Below are 19663 nucleotides of genomic sequence, written 5' to 3' on the forward strand. Positions count from 1 at the left end.
CTCTCCACTGTCCAAATTCCCTCTGCCGCGTGGGCGCAAGAACGGCGAGGCCCTCGGAAATAGCGCGGGAACCGCCCTTCACTCCCTCTCTATCGACGACGGGCCTCCTCGCTCCCTCTCCTCCGCCCTGGACTTCCACCACCTCCCGTTTAAACGTGTCAACGTTTGCAGGTCAAAAAGGTATCAATGGGATTTGTGTGTGTGTGTTTTCGAAGGACAACAGCATTTCACTATGACTATAAAGGGGCTTTCATTGTAAAATCACCAGCCACATCACACATTTCCCACCAGCGTGCCTGACAAAGTCGGTGGCATGAGCTTAGCGGCTGGGTGATGTCCGCGAACACCCACACGTCTCTCTTGTCGTTCATCCCCGCTTGCTCTCCCTCCCTCGCTCGCCGCATCACAAATCTCTCATTCACAAATAGAGGCCAAAAGAGGCTCAGCGGATGTGATGAGATTATTATCATTTTTTTCTCTCTCTTCTTCTCTCTCCTGATGCCCTCTGATTACAAACCCAACCTCAGCTTAGACAGGGCAGCAAATAACATCCTCCCCTCCACCATCCGCTGTGGAGGCCCCTCCCCTCTCGCCTAACATCCCCGCCTTCTTTCGGCCCTCGGCCCCTCCCCCTCGCTCGCCCACCCACTTCTCTCCCTCACAGCCCCATCTGATCCACGCGCCTCATTCAACTCCGGCTGCACAGGTTGTGAGTTGGAGAGAGGGGAGAGCAGCGGAGGCAAAGGACAGAGAGGACAGGTGGAGGGGAAAAATTAAAAGAGAGGATCTGTTCACTTTCACGTTTTTTCTGAGGTAAGAAGAAGAAGAAGAAGAAGAAGAAGAAGAAGGAGTCAGGGTGAGAGGGAGTGAGGCAGCAGAGACAGACAGAAGTTCTCAGGCGTGGGACTGTACCCTGGGCAGTGGGACGTTCCTCCAGGGGAGGTTGTAGTGTGATCTTCGGCAGCGAACCCCTCTCCTCTCCGACCGGGAGTCAGACCCCCCCCGCCCCCCCCGGCCCCTCAGGGGATCCAGAGCCATGGAGCCGACCGAGGTCGAGGGCGAGCCCAAGGAGAGGAAGAAGATCCACTTTGCCGTGACGTCCTCCGTGCCCACTAACCTGGACCCTCGGCAGGTGGAGATGGTGAGCGGACGGGGGGGCCGGACGGGGGGGCGGGGGGGGGTCAGGTCAATGTTCTGAGGGTTTAGTTTTGCCTTTCACCCTCTCACTTGTGTTTGTGCATAAATGTCTTGCATGTTACATTTTCTCGTTGAGCACTTGACACTCAAGGGAAACCGCTGCCCCGTTGCATTAAGTGCTTCTTTTCCACGTTTCTCCACTTTTACCGCATCGCCTCGTCAGGCGGCTTCGCTTCGTTCTTGACAAGTTTCCCATGCAGGGCTGGATTCTCTGTCTGCCACACAGTTGAGAAACTATGATGACATTTCCCCCTCTCTCTCTCTCTCTCTCTCTCTCTCACCTCACGAGATCAGAGCCTTGCGGCCTTGACATTGACACTAAAGTCACTATCTTGTGTTTGAAGAGGGATCACTGTCAAACAATGTCATGCAGTAGTTTCATGTAGCCGCCGCTGTTATTATTAGCTTTTTCTTCCCCCCCCCCCTCCTTTGGCTGCATGTTCCTCTCTCTGTAGATGAGTGATCTCTGTCACATCTTTCCTTCGGCCCCGATAAACCGGCTTGTCGCCGTCAACTCTGTGAAATGTTCATTTTGCGACGACACAACTCTGATCTTTTCTTTTTTGGGCTCTTTGTAATTGTAATGCGGCGCGCTCTTATTTTAGAGCAGGCGGGAGGGGGGGGGGGGGGGGGGGGGGGAAGTGGGCCAAAGTAGTAAACCGTTTGGTGCCGAGGCAGACGGAGGCCGATTGGCTCGTCCCCCCCGAGAGCTCGAGGAGAGAGAAAGAGAGAAAAAGAGATTTAACAATCTGATCTCTGACGTTCACCTGTCGGGGGGTCGGGGGGGTCGGGGGGGTCGGCTCCCTCGGCGACTGTCCTTGATTCACATCTTGCATAAAAGTGGCTCTGTTTTAATCATCTACACTGGCCTCTGCACTCATGCTCCATCTTAAACTGACCTGATCGTCGCCTGAGAACAAGTTGGTTTGTAGATAAAGCTGGAAAAATAGACAAAAGGTGACGATGGTACTTTACCCAGAGCAAAACCTTCAGGAATCCTGTGATGTTTCTCTTGCCTGGTCATGAAACAAGTTGCCTAATCTCCTGTCCCCTTTTCAGACACTAATACCGAATCATAGACTAAATGATTTGCTAAAACATATTTTGCAGGGCTTCCACTCACGTTTACACTACTCTCACATATCCGGTCGGCGCTTCCATGAAACTACGGGATATCAATCCGCCATACGCCGGCTGCTCCTACAACTTCCGTCTGGATTGGGAAGGTCCAACAGCGATCGGGCTATATTTAGGCCCGTTGGCGGGGCTCTCCTCCCGCGGGCCTTCGCCTTTCGGACAGGCTGCAACTCCGCGGGTTCGCGACGCCAGCTCGCGCAGGAGCGTGAAGAGTATGAAGCCACGTCGTGGTTGTTGCGTGCACGTGGAGGATTGTTACAACGCATGTGCTGAACATGGGGACCTGAAGGGACGGCGTTCACGACAGGATGTGTTCACGTAGGAGCAGATAGCCTCTACCAGGGGCTACACAACCACGTCGCCCCAAAAGCTGCTTCCCCCACAGTCGGCACGTGAAAAAGGTCAACTTTGATGGACGAGCTCTGTTCCGACCGCACGAGTTGTGGACGTCGGCGCCGTTGCGAACGCTCTTTGGCGTCGATGCGAGAGACGCTTCCACGTAGGGAAGTATTGCATTGTGAGGGAGAAAACAGCAGCTGTCATCGGCGCGTCCCTCCGGGGTGTTACAGTACACAGTCTTACTTGGCACTTCTTCCCTGTTTCGTGAATGTTTCATCTGAAGGAAGATATCGTATGTGCTTCATTTGTTTGCACTGTCCACAATTGAAAACTTTTTCAAATTTTCCCCTAATGTTTTTTTTTTTTTTGTTGCCGTTATTTAGCCAAATATTGAGACATTAGTTTTTTTGTATTGTTTGGTCGATTGAGGATGGATGTGGTTTGGTCTTAACAGTCTTAACAGATCGACAGCAACCTCTCTTTTGCATTATTCAGGTCGACCTGAACGTCATTTGATTCAAATGACGCAAACTTTTCACGATTTGTGGGCCTTGAGAATCTTTCATTGTGTAAAACCTTTTTCTCTCTGAGTAGATGTTTTCTCTCGAGAGCTAAAGTGCCTGTACGGGAGTTATTTTTGACCTTTAAAAACTCATTCGTCATCAAAAACCCTTTCCTTTCCTTGTTTCCCACCGCCGGCCTCGGCATCTCAAGGTCTGGGGACACGCCAACACGACGTCACGCAGCTCACATCGACAAAGACCGCCCGCTGCTGTCTTCTGTCGTGGCATCACGTCTGGCATACGTCATATCGCCAAGACTAAATCCAACGGCCAACTAGCTCGTAGGTGAGAGGAAATAACTCTCCGTACCAGCAGGGGGCGGTAGTTTGTAGACGTCATTGGTTTGTTCTGTAATGTCGTACAGAGGCGGCCTCTCCTGGATCACGTTGATCCTCCATGTCGACCCAGATTGACAGATAGATGAAGATGGAACCTCTTCTAATAGTCTCGTGGGTGTGGACCCTCTTGATTCTCCTCGATCGCTTTCTTTCGCACTTCCTTTTTCTCTTCTCAGGCTCTGATTCGCTAGAGGTGAACAGCCAATCGGAGCGATCTCTTTCATCAACTGACCCCGAACAACAGAAAAGCAACACGCCGCCACGACACGGACCGCCGACACCCGTCGACGTTCCGACGAGATCACACAGCCGACCACTCAGACATTATCGTCTGATTCGTTTATCCGCCTGGAATAAATGACTTTTTTTTAAAAAAGATTATCATTCTTTAGTAATCTTCACATTCAGAGGTCAGGGGGCAGAGTTGTCATTGTCTGCAGCAGCAGCACAGGGGAAGCACATGGTTGTGTTTACCATCCCTACCCCCACACCACACACACACACACACACACACACACACACACACACACACAAACACACACAAACACACACACACACACACACACACACACACACACACACACACACACACACACACACACACACACACACACGCACACACACCAATCCTACATCCCTGGCAAGTGACGTAGGATGATGATGTGCATGATGGACAGAGATTAGGGTCATGGTGTAGAGACACTGCATCTCTGATTCCCTCCGAGTCGGCGGGTTCGTCACGCAGATGTCTCTCTCCGTGTTTCTCCGACTCTCGACTCGGCCTGATCTTCGAACCGACGGGAAACTCGGAAACTCAAGGAGAATATCAAACGTTGGTAAAGGGGCACACAGTACGTCCGAGACACTTCCAACGTTAATCTATATTAAACCATAACAGGGTTATGGAGTGCGCGGTTTAGGTTTCCCTAACCCTGCCCACCATCCCCACCCAATCCGGCCCCGGCCTCTCCCCCGCCCCGCCCCACTCCAACCTTCCCCCCACGTCGTCCTCCCCGCCCCAGCCCGGTCTCTCCGGGGTAAACGTCAACCAGCGACCTTTGATGCGGCGCGTGTTGGTGGGTAAACACCGGCAGGCTGGGGGACAGTCAACATGCACTCTGCCGAACGAACATCTAGTCTGTCGGGTGGCACAAAGCATGCTGGGACTGGGCAGTGATCTTTTGAATGTCCCCGTGTAGTGGTCTGACTCAGTTTGCCCAGTGACGCGATCCGTCAGTTTTTGTGAAAAAAGCAGTTTGTTTATGTCTGTGGTGGCAAAAACAAAATTATTTTTTTCAAAGAGTTGAATTGCCAAGCTGGAAAACAAGCAGATTGTTGTCCGGCAATCAATGGGTCTCTGTCCTCCGTCGGTCGCGTATGAGTTTGTTCCTCCCAAGTTTTTGACAGTTCAGGCGTTTTGGATTGTTTAATGACTCCGGAGCAACGTGTCCAGGGCCCGAATCTGTCCACAACAGTTTGAGTTCTTAGCAGAACAGCTTCTTGTGAATTCAAGTGAATCCTTTTTTCTTTTTGTTTTTTTACCTTGTGTCAACTGAACAATCTATCATCTTTCACTCGGCTCGTGCGTGCGCCGATGTGTGCATCGTGTAAACAGCTGCAAAACATAAATATTGAGCACGGGTCGAGGGATTTGGTCGCATGATGACACTGTACACAGTCAGGTGACGCTGCTGCTGCACTGAACCCCCACCACACACGTCCAGTATTATGGTCAACAAATCCTCTTTGTCGGTGTCATGGGGGTGGAGGGAGTAAGGGCCTGTTTTTCCCGGCGTCACCATGCTCATTGCAACTGTGTCGGGATCCGGACGCCGAGCTGCGACTCTGGCGATGTGAGGGTCGGGAGGCCGCGGCTGGACCCTCCCCCCTTTCCCTTGTTAAAGAGGAACAAGATGGTCGCCCACAGCGTCGTCGGCACGGAGACGGGGGCGCCGGGGCGTGACTCAAAACAAGTGGGATTGGTCCCGATGCCTGTTTCATCAACACAGAACAGACACGGCATTACGTTGTAATCTCACATTTCTCAGCGGCCGAGACCTTTTATGTTCGCGTTTATCTGCCTGCGACTTAATGAGCTCGCGCGCGGGGCGAACCGGGCCGTCGCCAATATGTTTTTCGGAGGGAAACGGCTCAAAGCCGAAACACAGCAACAAATGGTTTCATCTGACCGAGACCAAATCTACATTTTTTAATATTTTAGACACAATCAGATAATAAATGAAGGTGTTTACAGAAGTTTTGAACCATTTCAGCCCCGTGCGGATAACAACTGCGACAGTTGATCCATTAATCGATTATTAAATTAATCGCCAACTATTTTGATAATCGATTACTCGGTTGAGGGGGTTTTTATGAAGAAAAAAAGTGTGATCTCGGCTTCTTGAATGTGAATATTTTCAGGTTTCTTTGCTCCTCTGTGACAGTAAACTAAATATATTTGGTGTGTATGCAAAAAAACCCCCGTCATGTTGGAGTTTTTGGGAAATACGATCGACATTTTTCACCATTTTATGGACCAAAGAACGAATCGATTAATCGAGAACATAATCTACGGATTAATCGATAATTACAAAGAATCGTTAGTTGCAGCCCTAGTGCGGATTAATCGTTGTTATAATATGAAGAGATCATGAAAGTGTGCGTGTGCACTCAGGTGCGTTTGTACGTGTACATACCATTTGCATCCAGGCAATGAGCTGTGAGCTGCACGGCAACCGTCTCCACAGTAACCCCCTCTTTTTTTTTGCATCTATCGCCTTCGGGCACATATGACGCTGCAAATGAATAACAAAAGCGACTCTGTACTTTGTGCGCACCTGCGCCCGTTGACCTCTGGAACTGTTTTTTTTGTCCGCCGCACAATTGTGACGGCCCCCTTAAATGTGGAGTGGACGGAGACACGTGATAATCTTCGCGGTGTGTTTGCAGGAAGGCCCCGATTGGCACCTGCCCTGTCGTGGCCTCGCCCCGCGTGCTGCTCCAGTGTTGCGCTCGTGGCCTGGCAGGTGGCCTCCTGTCACTCACCAGCCACTGGCACATTGTGTCCGTTGTGAGCGGAGACGGCGAACCGCTCTTCTGACAGTCCAAAAGCAACCGGCAGCTAGTTGCCGTGAGACAGAGGAGAAGGAGACAGAGGCGAGGGGGTGGTTTGTCTGAGTGTGATATCATTATGCCAGTGGGCGCAGCATAATTACATTTCCTATTTGGGGGTCATTGGAGAGCCCCCCTCCAGATACTGTGACCGAGCCCATCTGTTTATGCAGCGAGCCGGTGGTGGGGGCCGAAGGTCACCACTCAAAGTGTAATGTGACTTTTCGAGAAGCAACGCGCAGGAGCATGTAGGACTTATGGGAATTCGGCAACGCCGCCCGTTTGAATAGGAATGAGCAAACTAATGCTTATCTGACCGACCTCGGACCTCACTGAGCCGCAAGCTGCGGTTACGATTACTTCGGAGCCGCGTCCTCCACCCGACTTTGAGACACCTGGAAACTCGACAGGCGAGCGTTACTCAGTGATGCCTCTGACGAAGCCGAACCTGGCAGCGCTGTCTGCGATGACTGAGCGTGTGTGTCTGACAGAGCGATTTGTCACAGGAGGGGATTTGAACACATGCCTTCGGTTGTTTGTGTTTCGTGCTTATTGAAAACATTTTGTCCGTCGGGCTTCGCCAGGACGGGGCACGTCGGCCTGGAATTTACGTTTAATCCCCAACAACACAGACAGTGTGTCCACTTTTTTCCCCCCAAAAATTCCAGTGAGATTATGCTCACAAACAAAACAGCAGGCCGGGACAATGTCACACACACACACACACACACACACACACACACACACACTACTGTAAATGCACTGTTATTTTGGAATTTTTTTTAACATATTAATGTTTGAAGATGTTTGTAATAGTTAAACGTGCGATAACGCAATGCTATGTTGTCCCGCGGTTCATAACCAAACTTACGCAGACTGGTAATTTGTGCGCACTAGAGACAGTGTAACAGAAAAGAAACCACTGATATACATATTCCCGTATTGAACTCATTGCACTCAGAGCACCACAAGGGGGTTTCTGCCACTTCATTTTGAAAGGCTCAGTGGGGAAGGTGGGTGGGTGGGTGGGTTGTTGGCTGGCTGGGGGGGGGGGGGCGGGGGGGGCAACATCACAACTTTGCTTAATTGAGTTGCTCAAATAGCAGCTAGTTAAAAAACAGAGACGGGGGAATAAAAACTGCAGCGGAAATGGACAGAGCCGCCTCACGGGGGGGGGGGGGGGGACATTTCTATTCAGTCGAGGCACCGGAGGTTGTGATGAGGGGGCATTTGAATACTGGCTCTTTGCACAAAAATAATGAGGGGCGAAAAACTGGGAGCAGCAGAAACGGACACTCAGCACCAACACGATCATATGTTTCACTTTTAGCTCTGTCATATTGGTTGTGTTTTTTAGATTTGCGTCCTAGTTAAACGGATTGTGATCCCACATTTGTTTGCATTTCTTTAGCAGCAAAAAGAAAAATCTTCACGAACTTCACGGGTTTATTCCCACTGTCGCACTATACGTCACGTATGTATGTGCTAATACGCCAGTGACGCAGCGCTGTGGTGCCGGCGGGCAGACACCACGACTGCAAATCGACCGTCGCACATACAATACATTTCTATCCATCCGGAGCTTGGTTATATCAACAGAGAGAGGCGTTCGTATGGTCGTTGACACACACACACACACACACACACGCGGCTCGACGGGATGTAATCGAGTGCTACTGGACGCAGGGGATGGACGGTGGCTGACGGGGAAGAGGATCTGTGGTGTGTGTGTGTTTGCCTTTGCTTCGAGGCCAGATCTGCTCGGCTGACTCCCCGGGAGATGCTCGACTGCGAGGCACGAGTGTTAGAGCCTTTCTGTCTCATCCCGAAGAGCCACCGGAGACGGCCGCGATCTAGTTTATACTGTCCTACTCCCGCTGCTTTTTATAGGCCAGGGCCGCGACGGCACCAGCTTAGGTGGAGGCCTCCGGGGAGCGGACCCATATGGGCTGATCTGCTCGCTCTAAGCTGCTGCTGCTGCTATGCAAGAGCGTGCTGAGCCAACACGCATACCTGTGAACACACACACACACACACACACACACACGTGTGCAAAGTCAACATTTACCAGTGACTCGTGTCCCCCGCGCGGCACAGAGGGAGGTCTCGGAGTCATCCTCGGTGACTCAACCTCTTTGCCTCCAATTAAATGTGAGAGGTAAAAAGTCCATCTAATTTCAAGATCTTCATTTGCTATATGTCAAATCTCAAAACACGCTTCTGTGTGGCGTCAAGGAGGTTTTTAAGCATTGATCAAATCAACATATAAAAGCATAATCGTGAATGGAACTGCGTCAGCCATTTTGTAGCCAAAACGAAGAAGAGAACAGTGTTCTCCAGGTATCTGACCCCAGTGATGGGAATGGCGGGCAGACGGTGGAACAGCCGAATTTACAACAGAAACTTAAACCCGAAGACAAAAAGAATCACGTTACTTGTTCGAAATTGGGATTTTTACGGTCGCTCCCTGATTTGGACAGTAGCCAGGCTGCGAAAAAAAAGTACCTGCGCCCTCACCGGCGTCTTGCTCCTGCAGCGTCCGCCACCTGGAACCACCAGGGGGCGCTACAGTCGCCTGGTGCGCCTCTAAGTGTGTCTTCACCGACAGAGTTTGAATCTGGACGTTTCTCTCTCCCTCCGCCTCCTCCCCCGTGTGGAGTCAGCACATTCTTCAAATTCACTCACGGAGCTTTGGAGACGTGACTGATGTGTCTCCTGTCTACGCCATGATCCACGAGACAATGTTTATCTTATTGAGGGCGAAGCTCTGTCCCTCTCGGGGGCGGGGGCGGGGGGAGGCCTGCGGGTGTTCACCTGTGGAGCGCGCGGGGGGGGGGGGGGGGGGGGGGGGGGCACCTCACCTTAGCAGCAGTCGGCCCCAGAGGCCCCTCGGTGAAAGCTCCACTGATCTCGGTGCAGGGAGCAGGGATGAAGCACAGCAGCACTCATCTCACATGCTGTGCCCCAGTGTTGGCGTAAATGAGGAAGTCACACACGACGTTATGTAACTCCGGGCAGAGCGGGTCGGTTTTGAGGCTGGAAAATTACTAGAGTCACTGCGTGCGTTCGTGTCATCTGGCGCCGCCAATGTCACAGAGCGGCGACGCACGTCACGGCCCCCATCACCAGCATTGTTTTTTTTCTTCTGTTTTTTTTTTTTATCAATGTGCATTAAAGGGATAAAGAGATTCTCGTGTTTCCTCACAACACACGCATGTGTGGTCGTCGACTCCATGGACTTGACGTCTGATGCATTTTACAGCCGGTTTTTCCGTCTTATCTGTGGAGTGGGACTGTTGTCGTTTTCGGGCTTTTTACGAGGCCGCGTCTTGACATTTCACAGGACCGCCGCCGCCGCCGCGACGACCCGTACAGACACACACACTCGCAAAGTACACACACACACACACACACACACACCCAGGCAGATCATCGGCGGATGCTTCCCACGTGACCTCAATTATCCCGCCCCGATCATTTTTTACCTTCCATTTGTTTTCCACCATCGCTATTTTTATCTCCATCCCCTTGATCTCTCTCCATCTCTCTCCTTGGACCTTGACTCGGGACTCTGGAATCTTTCCCAGCTTTCATTGTGCAACTGTCTCGCTCAGTGACACCTCGTTAAAAAGCGTTGACTTTGAAGTTCACTGAACGGACTCCAGAAACTATAACCATTTGACCGACTGTAGGTCCGACCGGAATCACAAAACAAACGGACAGTGATTCAAAAAGATGAAAAGGAAAAAAAACAGAAAGAAAAGCAAGATGTTTCATGGGCGAAATGACATATTTGTGAATTATGTTGAGAAATACTGAACTAGGCTTAATAAGGACTGCAGCTTACAAGGGTTTCCAATGAGGATTAATCTGCTGATTATTGTTTGATCCGCGAATGTCACCAAATTGTGGAAAATGCCCAGGAATCATTTCCAGAGACAGGAACGCAAATGAAACGGCATCAATCGTTTTAAAAACGCTACTCGGGATTCACTGTCGTCCAAATGTTTGTTGTTCCAGCTGCAGATTTCATATCTTGAGAATCTGTTGGCAGGAAGAACCGCGGGGGGTCTCTTCTCTCGCATGTCGCCGTTCGCCCTACAGGATCTATGCAGTGGTTCTCCCCCGGCTTAATGACTTTAAAAGCCAGGGGGCTTGGTCACGGCAACATCTGGCGTCTGCTCTCCTCCCCGTGAGCCGCGCACCTCGGGGCCGGCAGCGGGTGTCAGGCGGGCGGAGGCAGCAGGGAGCCTGACCTGTCCGTCTCCCAATAGAGACGGGTCAATCCAAGAGAGAGGAAGGGACAGACAAAGCCGGGGCAAACAAAAAGGGATTATGATTATTCATTTTCACTCATGACGCAGGCTGGTGACGGAGAGGGGAAGGGGAGTGGATGAGGGGGTAATGTCCCCGTCAAGGAATGAAGGATGTGCTGAGGGAAGTAAACAGGATGGAGGAGGCAGAGGATCGAGGGAGAATGAAATGGGAGGTGGAAGAGAGAGAGAGAGAGAGAGAGAGAGAGATAGTTTGAGAGATCCAGGGGAGACAGGAGAGATGGGAGTTGCGTGTCTGGTGTCGTGAATCAGGGCGAAACCGACGGTTAATCAACGCGGCGTCGGACGGCGAGCCTCTGCTTTGGCAACACGCGCCTCGCGCCGACCGATGACCCGCCCCCTCGCCGGACAAGGTGGAGGAGTGTGAGGAGTTTTCGCGCAGAAGAGAGCCGCGTTGCTTAACTCGCCACATGTGGTGTGGTGCTGTAAACATGTGGCGCCAAGGTTCCTGTCAAGGTTGGCTCCAGAGACCTGCCTGCTTCGCTCTGTACTCTTTATTTTAAAGGCCTGGGCTATAAATCCTTTGAAATAGTTTGAAAGTGAGTCAAAACGCTGGGCCCCTGCACATTGTGCTCAGGGCGTCGCGGTGGCCTATAGTTATTAAAGTGATGCCGCTCCGACCTCGAAACGTTCCTCCGCGAATCACACGCTCACTTCCTGTTGGCTTCAAAGGAAGCTCGTAAACCCCGGGCGAGGTCCTAACCTCCTCGGACACGCCAACTTGTCTGCTGCAAACCGGATCGTTCAGTCGGTAAAATGTCAGCAAATCATCATGACATTCCACCTAACAGACCCCAAAACGATAATATATTAAAATTGACTATGATATAAAAAAGAAGGGGGCTGCACGGTGGCGTAGTGGTTAGCACTTTCGCTTCACTTTGGCTCCAGCCCCCCCCGCGACCCCTAAATGGATAAAGTGGTAGACGATGGATGGATGGATGGACAAAAGAGAAGAAAAGCATCTTTTTGTCTTTGAATAAAGACTCAAACAATTCATCAAATGATCAAAATATTAATTAATTAATTTCTTGAGGTCGCGAAGGTTCCAAACACTTCAACTTACAGCTGAATAAGCGACTTCTGCATCAGCGGTTGTGATGCACAGCTCTACGGAGCCCTGGAAGGGACACAAATTGAAGGTTGAAAAAGGAAGAAAGATGGCGAGATGCTGCATGTTTGCGCGCCACGCTGAACCGACCCCGATGGCCTTTGAACGAGACCTTTTTCCCCCCTTCCAGGCCTCCGTACAGCTCTGCTACGACATGTTCACAACACCTTTTTTACAGTCTCTTTTCAAGTCTTGGCATTTCGGGGTGGAGTGTAACTCTGAATTAACTCTGAATTGGCACGACTGGATGCCTGGGCACAGCTGGGCCTCTGTTCCCAGCAGGACAGGGAGTTCAGTGACCTGGTGCTGGAGGTGACGTGCAGACCTGCCGTCTGCCTCGGCCCCCGGGGGTTTGTTGCTCTCAGGCCTTCGGCGACCCGGCTCCGTGGCCTCCGGGGACAACAGTGCGAGCGAGGGGGCTGGAGACGCAGACCGGAGTGTGTCTGCGCTGAATGCCGTGGCTCATTAAATCCCCCCCCCCAAAAAAACCCTATTTCCATGGTCCCTCTGTTTGCGCGGGTGCACACGAGGTACACTCCGGTAATCAGACACACACTCGAGACCTTGTGTGTCATGTGAGGAGCTTTCATTCACTGCTAATGAATCCAGCATCAAAAGACTTGGGACCAATTCAAACGCTACACAACATCACTTTCACTGCGCACTGTATATCGGGGTCGATGACATCGGAGCGTTACATAACGAGTCTCCCTCCCCGCTCCGCCGACCGTGGCTTTCACTCTGACCTGACCGGCGCTCCAGCTCGCTTTTTGTCTGGCGACCCACGAGCCAACTGGGCGGCGGCAGCGACGATGGAGTCGGAGAGAGTCCGGGACCAGCGTGACCTCCACCGACACGGGCCGTCAACATTTTCCATTGGATCGACTTTGTGCCGAGCATAATTGATGATACAGTGGTTGGAATAATCAATTATTCATGCATTTAAGGCTGCTCTTTATCTGTTTGTGTGTGTGTGTGTGTGTGTGTGTGTGTGTGTGTCTATAGATCCGGCGCAGGAGGCCCACACCTGCCACGCTGTTCAGAGTTGCCGACCAATCGTCTCCCGAGGACGATCAGTCCACCCATCAGGTAAAGGTGAAGATGGAACACTTTTGAAAAATAATAATAATTTCCCCCCCTCCCACCGTGTTCTGTCGTGCCACATCACTCTCGGCGCCCCACTGGTGTTCACCCTGTAAATGTTTCTTTTTTTTTTACCGTCTTTTAACTTTTTTGATCCTCTGACATCCTCCGTCATCACCACGTGGTGCACCGGAGACGTGTTGTGTCCATTTGTTAGAACACTGGAATGAACAATATTTGCATTCTGACAGATTGTGGCGATTTCACGTCACCAGGTTCCTATGCACATTTCTGGCAACTGACTGCACTGTACTGCACAATTTCATGTAAATTCTTAGTATTTATTTTCCTAATTCTTTATGTTTTTGCAATTTGTATATGTTTTACATTTGTATTTAATATATTTTGTTTATTTTGTAAGGTGTGTTGTGTGATACCTGTTTCTGTAACACCGGAATTGGGATCAATAAAGTACCAATCTTATCTTATCTTATCTTATCTTATCTTATCTTATCTTATCTTATCTTATCTTATCTTTTAAGTAGAAAGTGTAAATGAAATAAAAGAAGAATCTTATCAGGCACAAATTATTATTAAGCAGAGCATTTATATATATATATATATATATATATATATATATATATATATATATATATATATCTTTGTAGATGTTTGCTGTGTTTCTTTCAGGAGAATTTCAATGGTGAATTAAAGTTGTCCCTCTCTGTCCTCGCAGTGGGTTGTAGGAGAGAACGGAGTGCTCAAACCAAAACGTGTAAATCCCAACGTGTATCAGCCTCCATCGCTCAAAGGTCAGTGAAAGCGGCGCTGGTGCTCCAGTAGGTCGTCGTGTGTATTCGTGATTCATCCTTGTGTTTAAATCCTTCTGGTTGTTGTTTTTTTTAACCTCTCGCTTCGCTGCAGTGAAAATCCCCCTGGCTTCCTAATGGCGGACAAATAAAACAATGCATGTGACAGATGGGCAGATACGTGCGGAGCCCCCGAAGCCCAGAAAGGAGATTTCTTTCCCTTTCTTTCTAGTGTGTGCACAAGATAAGAACGTGTGTGCTTAGGCTCTTATCTTTTGCACACAAGATAATAACTTGTGGGCTCAAAATGGAAAAAAAAAAGAAGACAAAAAGAGATCTTTTAATGACTTGTTCCCACAAGAAATAATTATCGTGTGTGCACAAGATCTCCCGGATCTCTCCGCAGCCTTGTGCATTAAAAGCCTCAGTGCCACTGTTTCTGTTCTGTACATGTGCGATATGCATCAGTCGGTGTTTTCTGGTCTTGTTGTGCACTCAACAGCGGCTTCTGTACATATTTGTGTGTGTGTGTGTGTGTGTGTGTGTGTGTGTGTGTGGAGGGAGAAAGAGAGATTATTATTATGTGACAGCTGTGAGACACTGAGTGTGAGTCTAGGAAAGTCTGGATCATCCAGGATTACAGTCAGTTGTGTATGCAGCTGTGGCGCACGCACACACACACACACACACACACACACACACACACACACGACAGAAAAACATACATGAACAAAAGCATGCCCTTGCATGTGTACGTGGCTTTTTGCTTGTTGCATGTTTTTTAAAAAAGTACATTTTTGAGCGTGCCGCACGTCGATGCATGTGTCATAATGAGAATCAGAGAATCTGTCCGTCATCGGCTCGGACGCTCGGAGCGCGACAGGGAGAGCTACTGGACCTGGAGGACTTTTGTAAAAAAAAAAACAACAACTACTGTACCTCAAAGCCTGAGGGAAAACAGGTGACCTGTAAAATCTGAGGGTGTGAAAGGAGAAGAGGGGGAGGCCAAGGTGACCCAGGTGAAGTGAGAGAGGAGGGAGTGGAGGTGACATCACGGAGGCGACGAGGGTTGTGTGAGGAGGGGGAGAGAGAGAAACAGTGTGAGTCAGCAGCGCTGCCGGGAGAGAGGACCGAGGAGGAGGAGGAGGAGGGCGGGCGAGACCAGGGAAGACGAGGGAGCACGGACGAACAGATGAGAGAAGGGATGGAAGGCGAAGGTGGACGCCTGTCTGTCCGTCTGTCAGTGCATGTGGTTGATTGGCGTCCGGCCTGTCGGGCACGATTTCATAAAACCCCCGGAGGCTTGATACAAAAACTGTCAGTTGTTGAAGCGTGGTACTGCCCTTACCCCTCTATCCTTGTATCCCTGTGTTTGTCTGTGTTTGGCCTGTTTGTGTGTTTGTGTGTGTGTGTGTGTGTGTGTTTTCACCTGTGTGTAGCTGTGCAGAAGATGGCCGAGGCACAAATGCTGAAACTAGGTGTCTACCCTCCCTTGGAAGACCCCTATGAGGGGGAGGAGTATGAGGACCACTGGCAGGGAGAGGAGGGAGAGGACGCGCGTCCCGCCAAAGCTGCCGGTGAGGGGGAGGCTTCTCCGGCCCCGGGGACCACAACACGTGCAACACAGCGGCGGCGGCGGCGGCGGGGAACAACACACAGTGGTGGCCACTCTTTTAAAGGAAGCATACGCCCCCGCGGCGCGTTGCCGAAAACACAACTTGGCTTCGTGCCTTGACTGTCTAGGAAAGCGCGATGTTTGAAAATCTGGTTTTATTGCTATGATCAGGAGGAATTCGGCCAAAAAATGCCAATCAGAAATAACATAGTTAAGGACTGGCTGAATATCCAGAGGGTTATGTCGCCCACTCGTCCCACGTCACAGTATCTTGGGCAGCAGCAGATTTCGAAGTCTGACACCAACAGTTTGTATTTTAAAATGTTTTGACTGAATGATTGAGACGGCAGGTCTTCAGTGCTGTACACATCTCCTCCTCAACATCCATCCATCTCGCCATCTTTATCCAAGACATTTCCAACCATTTCCGCTAAAACCTTTGAATTCAGGACCAGGAAAGAGCTGCGATTACACTGTGGCGTGGCCAAACGGTAGAGCGGGCCCTGTCAGCGCCGGACGAGCGAGGAGACAGCGCGCGACACATCGCGACCCTGTCCGGGGTGTGTGACGGTGTTCAGGGAATGAGTTGCATCGAAGCATCCGTGCAAACTAGTGTCGTACACAAACCTTCAGTCAAAGTTCACTTTTTGACACCAGCACTCGCTTGTTATGTTTTATTTTATTCCACGCTGGACAATTATAGGTTTTTCAAATCTCCATTCTATCACAGGAGAACGGTGGCACTTGCATTTTAGCATTACTCATCGTCGTCTTCGGCCCAGACGATACAAGCTCTCGCAACTAAATCCCTTTTGTGGAGGTCATGGCGAGACACAAAAGCACCCGGGCAGCGCGCGGGGAGACGCTGACCGGCTCCTTCGGTTACAGTTCGCACTGCTCCTTCAGCCGAGTGACACAGAACGCGTTCACTCATCTTTCTCGTGACTGATATCTGCAGAAGTGCGTCAAAAGAATAAACCTTTCAGGAATAAGAATAATGTCTCAGTTCAGTCTCGTCCATAATAAACACGAATGTTCCTGTTCAGCCCAGCTTGTCAAATATTTGCCCATTCCTAAATTAGGTATGAATCAGAATATGCTTCTCAATAACACTTCACTGAAAAAATAATTGACGGTATTATTGCCAGGCGTTGCCTTATGATTATTTTCATTATCTAATAATCTAGAATATTTTGAACATAGTTAAAATCACAATTTCCCTTAACTGAAGATAATGATGAAGAAAACTCATTCGACAGGGATTAAATAAGAAAAAACAAAATCATTCATCAGTTCATTATTGTTTTGTCAAGTCATTAATCGACTTCTTGTCTCCTTTCTACAATCAACACTAGTGTCTTCCTTCCTTCACTCCTTTAGAATGAAATCCAATAAAAACCCAACACCCTCCATGTGACACTTGGTGATGATGTCTCACGTCAGCTTCTCTCTCCTCAGATCACCAGGAGACGGCGACCACCGAGCAGTCGGTCAAGTTCTCCAGTGTGAGAGAGACGGCCAAGCAGATCCAAGCAGCAGCGCAGGAGGAAGAGGAGGAGGACGAAGAAGAAGAAGAGGAGGAGGAGGAGGAGGGGGAGGAGGAGGGGGACAAATCGGTGGCGAGAAGAGAGGAGAACAGTCGAGGGAGTAACTGAGAGAGAGAGAAATAAAGAGAGGAGGAGGAGGAGGAGGAGGAGGGTAAATATTTGGAGGAAAGATTTTGGGGAGGAGAGGGAAGGTTGTTGTCAAGTGGAAAATGAAGAACTGGGAGTTCTGTGTTTGTTTGACTGACAAGACACTTCAGTAAAATTGAGGATGTGAGCAAACTAATATTTCCTCCACCTGCTCCACCAGGTCCAGGGCCAGATGGGTTTAACGAGAGAGCACATGAGGGGGCAGGAGCGAGGAGGAGGGTATCAGGGTGTCAGGAGTCGAGCCCGTATGAGCAGGTGAGGAGTGAACCCCCCCCCACACCCCCGACAGACCGCAGACTGCAGACGCCACTTTGGCCCAATGCCCCTTTGTTGGAAGTGAGAGTAGAGGGGGTCAAGGTCGACGTGACCCAGGCCTCAACTCTTCCTCCGTGCGTCTGCTCAGAGCTCAATGTTCCTTTTAAAGAAGGTAGAAATTTAAAAAAAGAAGCTTTAACAAGGACCGAATCTTATAGCAACAATTCAAAAAGTACTTGAAGCTCTTTAAACGTGCACTTCACATCATCTGTCCTGATCCTGCAGCACAATTCGTTGTTTAAATTAGAACACGCGTATACTGCCACCTTGTGGTATGAAGTAGGAACGACAGCTTTAAAGTGGCCAAAAGTTAGAATCCTTAATGTTTCCATAAAACCGAACCTTGTTTTTCGTTGTAAATACCTGGTCTGCACAATTGTAATCCAGCTGTTTTCTCGCTGACATCATCACCATCTCTGTTAATTTTTCACGCCCTCAACCAACATCATATCAACAAGGAATGAAATCTCACAGATTATTGACTTTAATCTCTGGAAGTCCAAAAAAACCCAGTATTTTGAAAACGAACACCCATAGAAACTCATGCTCAAACCATTTCTGTATCATAATCCTCTTCTGTTTTCATTCACACATAATAAAAAAGACAAGACACTAAAAGACATGCGGGGGTAGAGCATCACTGAGCAGCAACAAAATCTTTGTCTATTATAGAGTGGGCGTAAGTGTGTCGTCATCGCATACCACACCACACTTTTCATTTTTGAGATTATTTCAAATTAAGCGGGCTGCTTAAAGGGCAAAGCTACCTCTAATTTGTTTTAAATTTACATAACCCTGAGATTTTCCTCCACGACTCATTCATTTGAACTTGATTCATTGTGAACTGACAAAAATATATATATTTTTTGGGGGGGGATCTCACACTGCTCATAGATTCCCCCCTCCCCCCCTTTTTGGCACTTTTCTATCGTCATCTTTTGAATCGTTCGCTCATGACTTGTATATTCGTGGGTCTGTTGTAAGAGCTATTTTTCTAATCTAACGTTCGGTGTGTGTGTGTGTGTGCGTGTGTGCGTGTGTGTGAGTGTGTGTGTGAGTAGCTCATCTCCCTGTTTCTACTGTCTATATTCTACTGTACTGTCTGACTGACAACCTGAGCAAACACAAACTGTCTGCACTCTTTTTACCGCCGACGCTCTCTTGGTCTCAATACAATTTTAAATGTTTTTATTCAGAATGTGTCAAATTTTAATTTTTGCAATTTAACAGGCTCTGTGTAATAAGAAGGATTTCCAGGATTAAAGTAAATCTCGCTGTTTGTATCATCTGAGTGGCTGTTTGTATATATATATATTAAAATAAAACAACTGTGTGAAACTTTTTTTAACCTCTGACCTGCTCAGATTGTTGGACGACCTGTTGACTGAGCAGGTCGACGCCGACCTCCCTCCCTCCTCCGCTCTCTCTGTTCACCTCCCCCTCCCCCTCCGACTCAGAAGGAAACAACCATGGAAAGACATGTATGAACTCCTTAATGCCCCAATTTTTTTTCTCTCGATTTTTCTTCCATTGTTGTTGTTGTTTCTCAATGTGACGTGATTGTTTTAAAGTGAGCAGCAATATGATATCAAAATTAATAAACCGTTATTACTTTTCTCCTTTAACCTGCTTCGTGCTCATTATGTGTATGTGTGTGTGTGTGTGTGTGTGTGTGTGAAATTTGAATTCATCCATTCATTGATATTGTTTTACAACACAAGACAGTTCAACAGTTCACTGGCTATATTATACTGATTATATGACTATATTAAGGAAGGCATGATTCATAAACATGATCTTTCTTTCACCTTCCATCTTTGTTTATTTGTGACTCTTGATCACATGGTATCAAACAAATCAAATCTAACACCACCTGTTGATTTAGTTTAAACAAAAATGTGATATTAATTGTAAAGAACAATAAGCAAAAACACCCATCTTTACGCTACTTTTCAGATTATGTCTTATTATATGATGACATCATTAAAATGTCTCACCTTTAAGAGTAAAACACGTG

General features: G+C 48.9%; 1 protein-coding gene across 2 annotated transcripts; it reads left to right on the forward strand.

The window, feature by feature from the left end:
• Window positions 1-668: 668 nt before the first annotated feature.
• Window positions 669-19271, forward strand: ppp1r1b (protein phosphatase 1, regulatory (inhibitor) subunit 1B). Of its 2 annotated transcripts, none has more exons than XM_035614075.2 (5): window positions 669-1141; window positions 13136-13225; window positions 13950-14025; window positions 15462-15599; window positions 17096-19271. In XM_035614075.2, exons 1-5 carry the CDS (start codon window positions 1037-1039, stop codon window positions 17290-17292), a joined length of 606 nt encoding a protein of 201 aa, XP_035469968.1. In that variant the 5' UTR covers window positions 669-1036; the 3' UTR covers window positions 17293-19271. The 2 variants fall into 2 exon arrangements, with proteins under 2 accessions (XP_035469968.1, XP_035469969.1); XM_035614076.2 differs by having other exon boundaries at window positions 672-1141; window positions 13136-13219.
• The last annotated feature ends 392 nt before the right edge of the window (window positions 19272-19663 follow it).

The sequence above is a fragment of the Scophthalmus maximus genome, chromosome 17 (genome assembly GCF_022379125.1).
Source record: "Scophthalmus maximus strain ysfricsl-2021 chromosome 17, ASM2237912v1, whole genome shotgun sequence".
Taxonomy (NCBI): Eukaryota; Metazoa; Chordata; class Actinopteri; order Pleuronectiformes; family Scophthalmidae; genus Scophthalmus; species Scophthalmus maximus.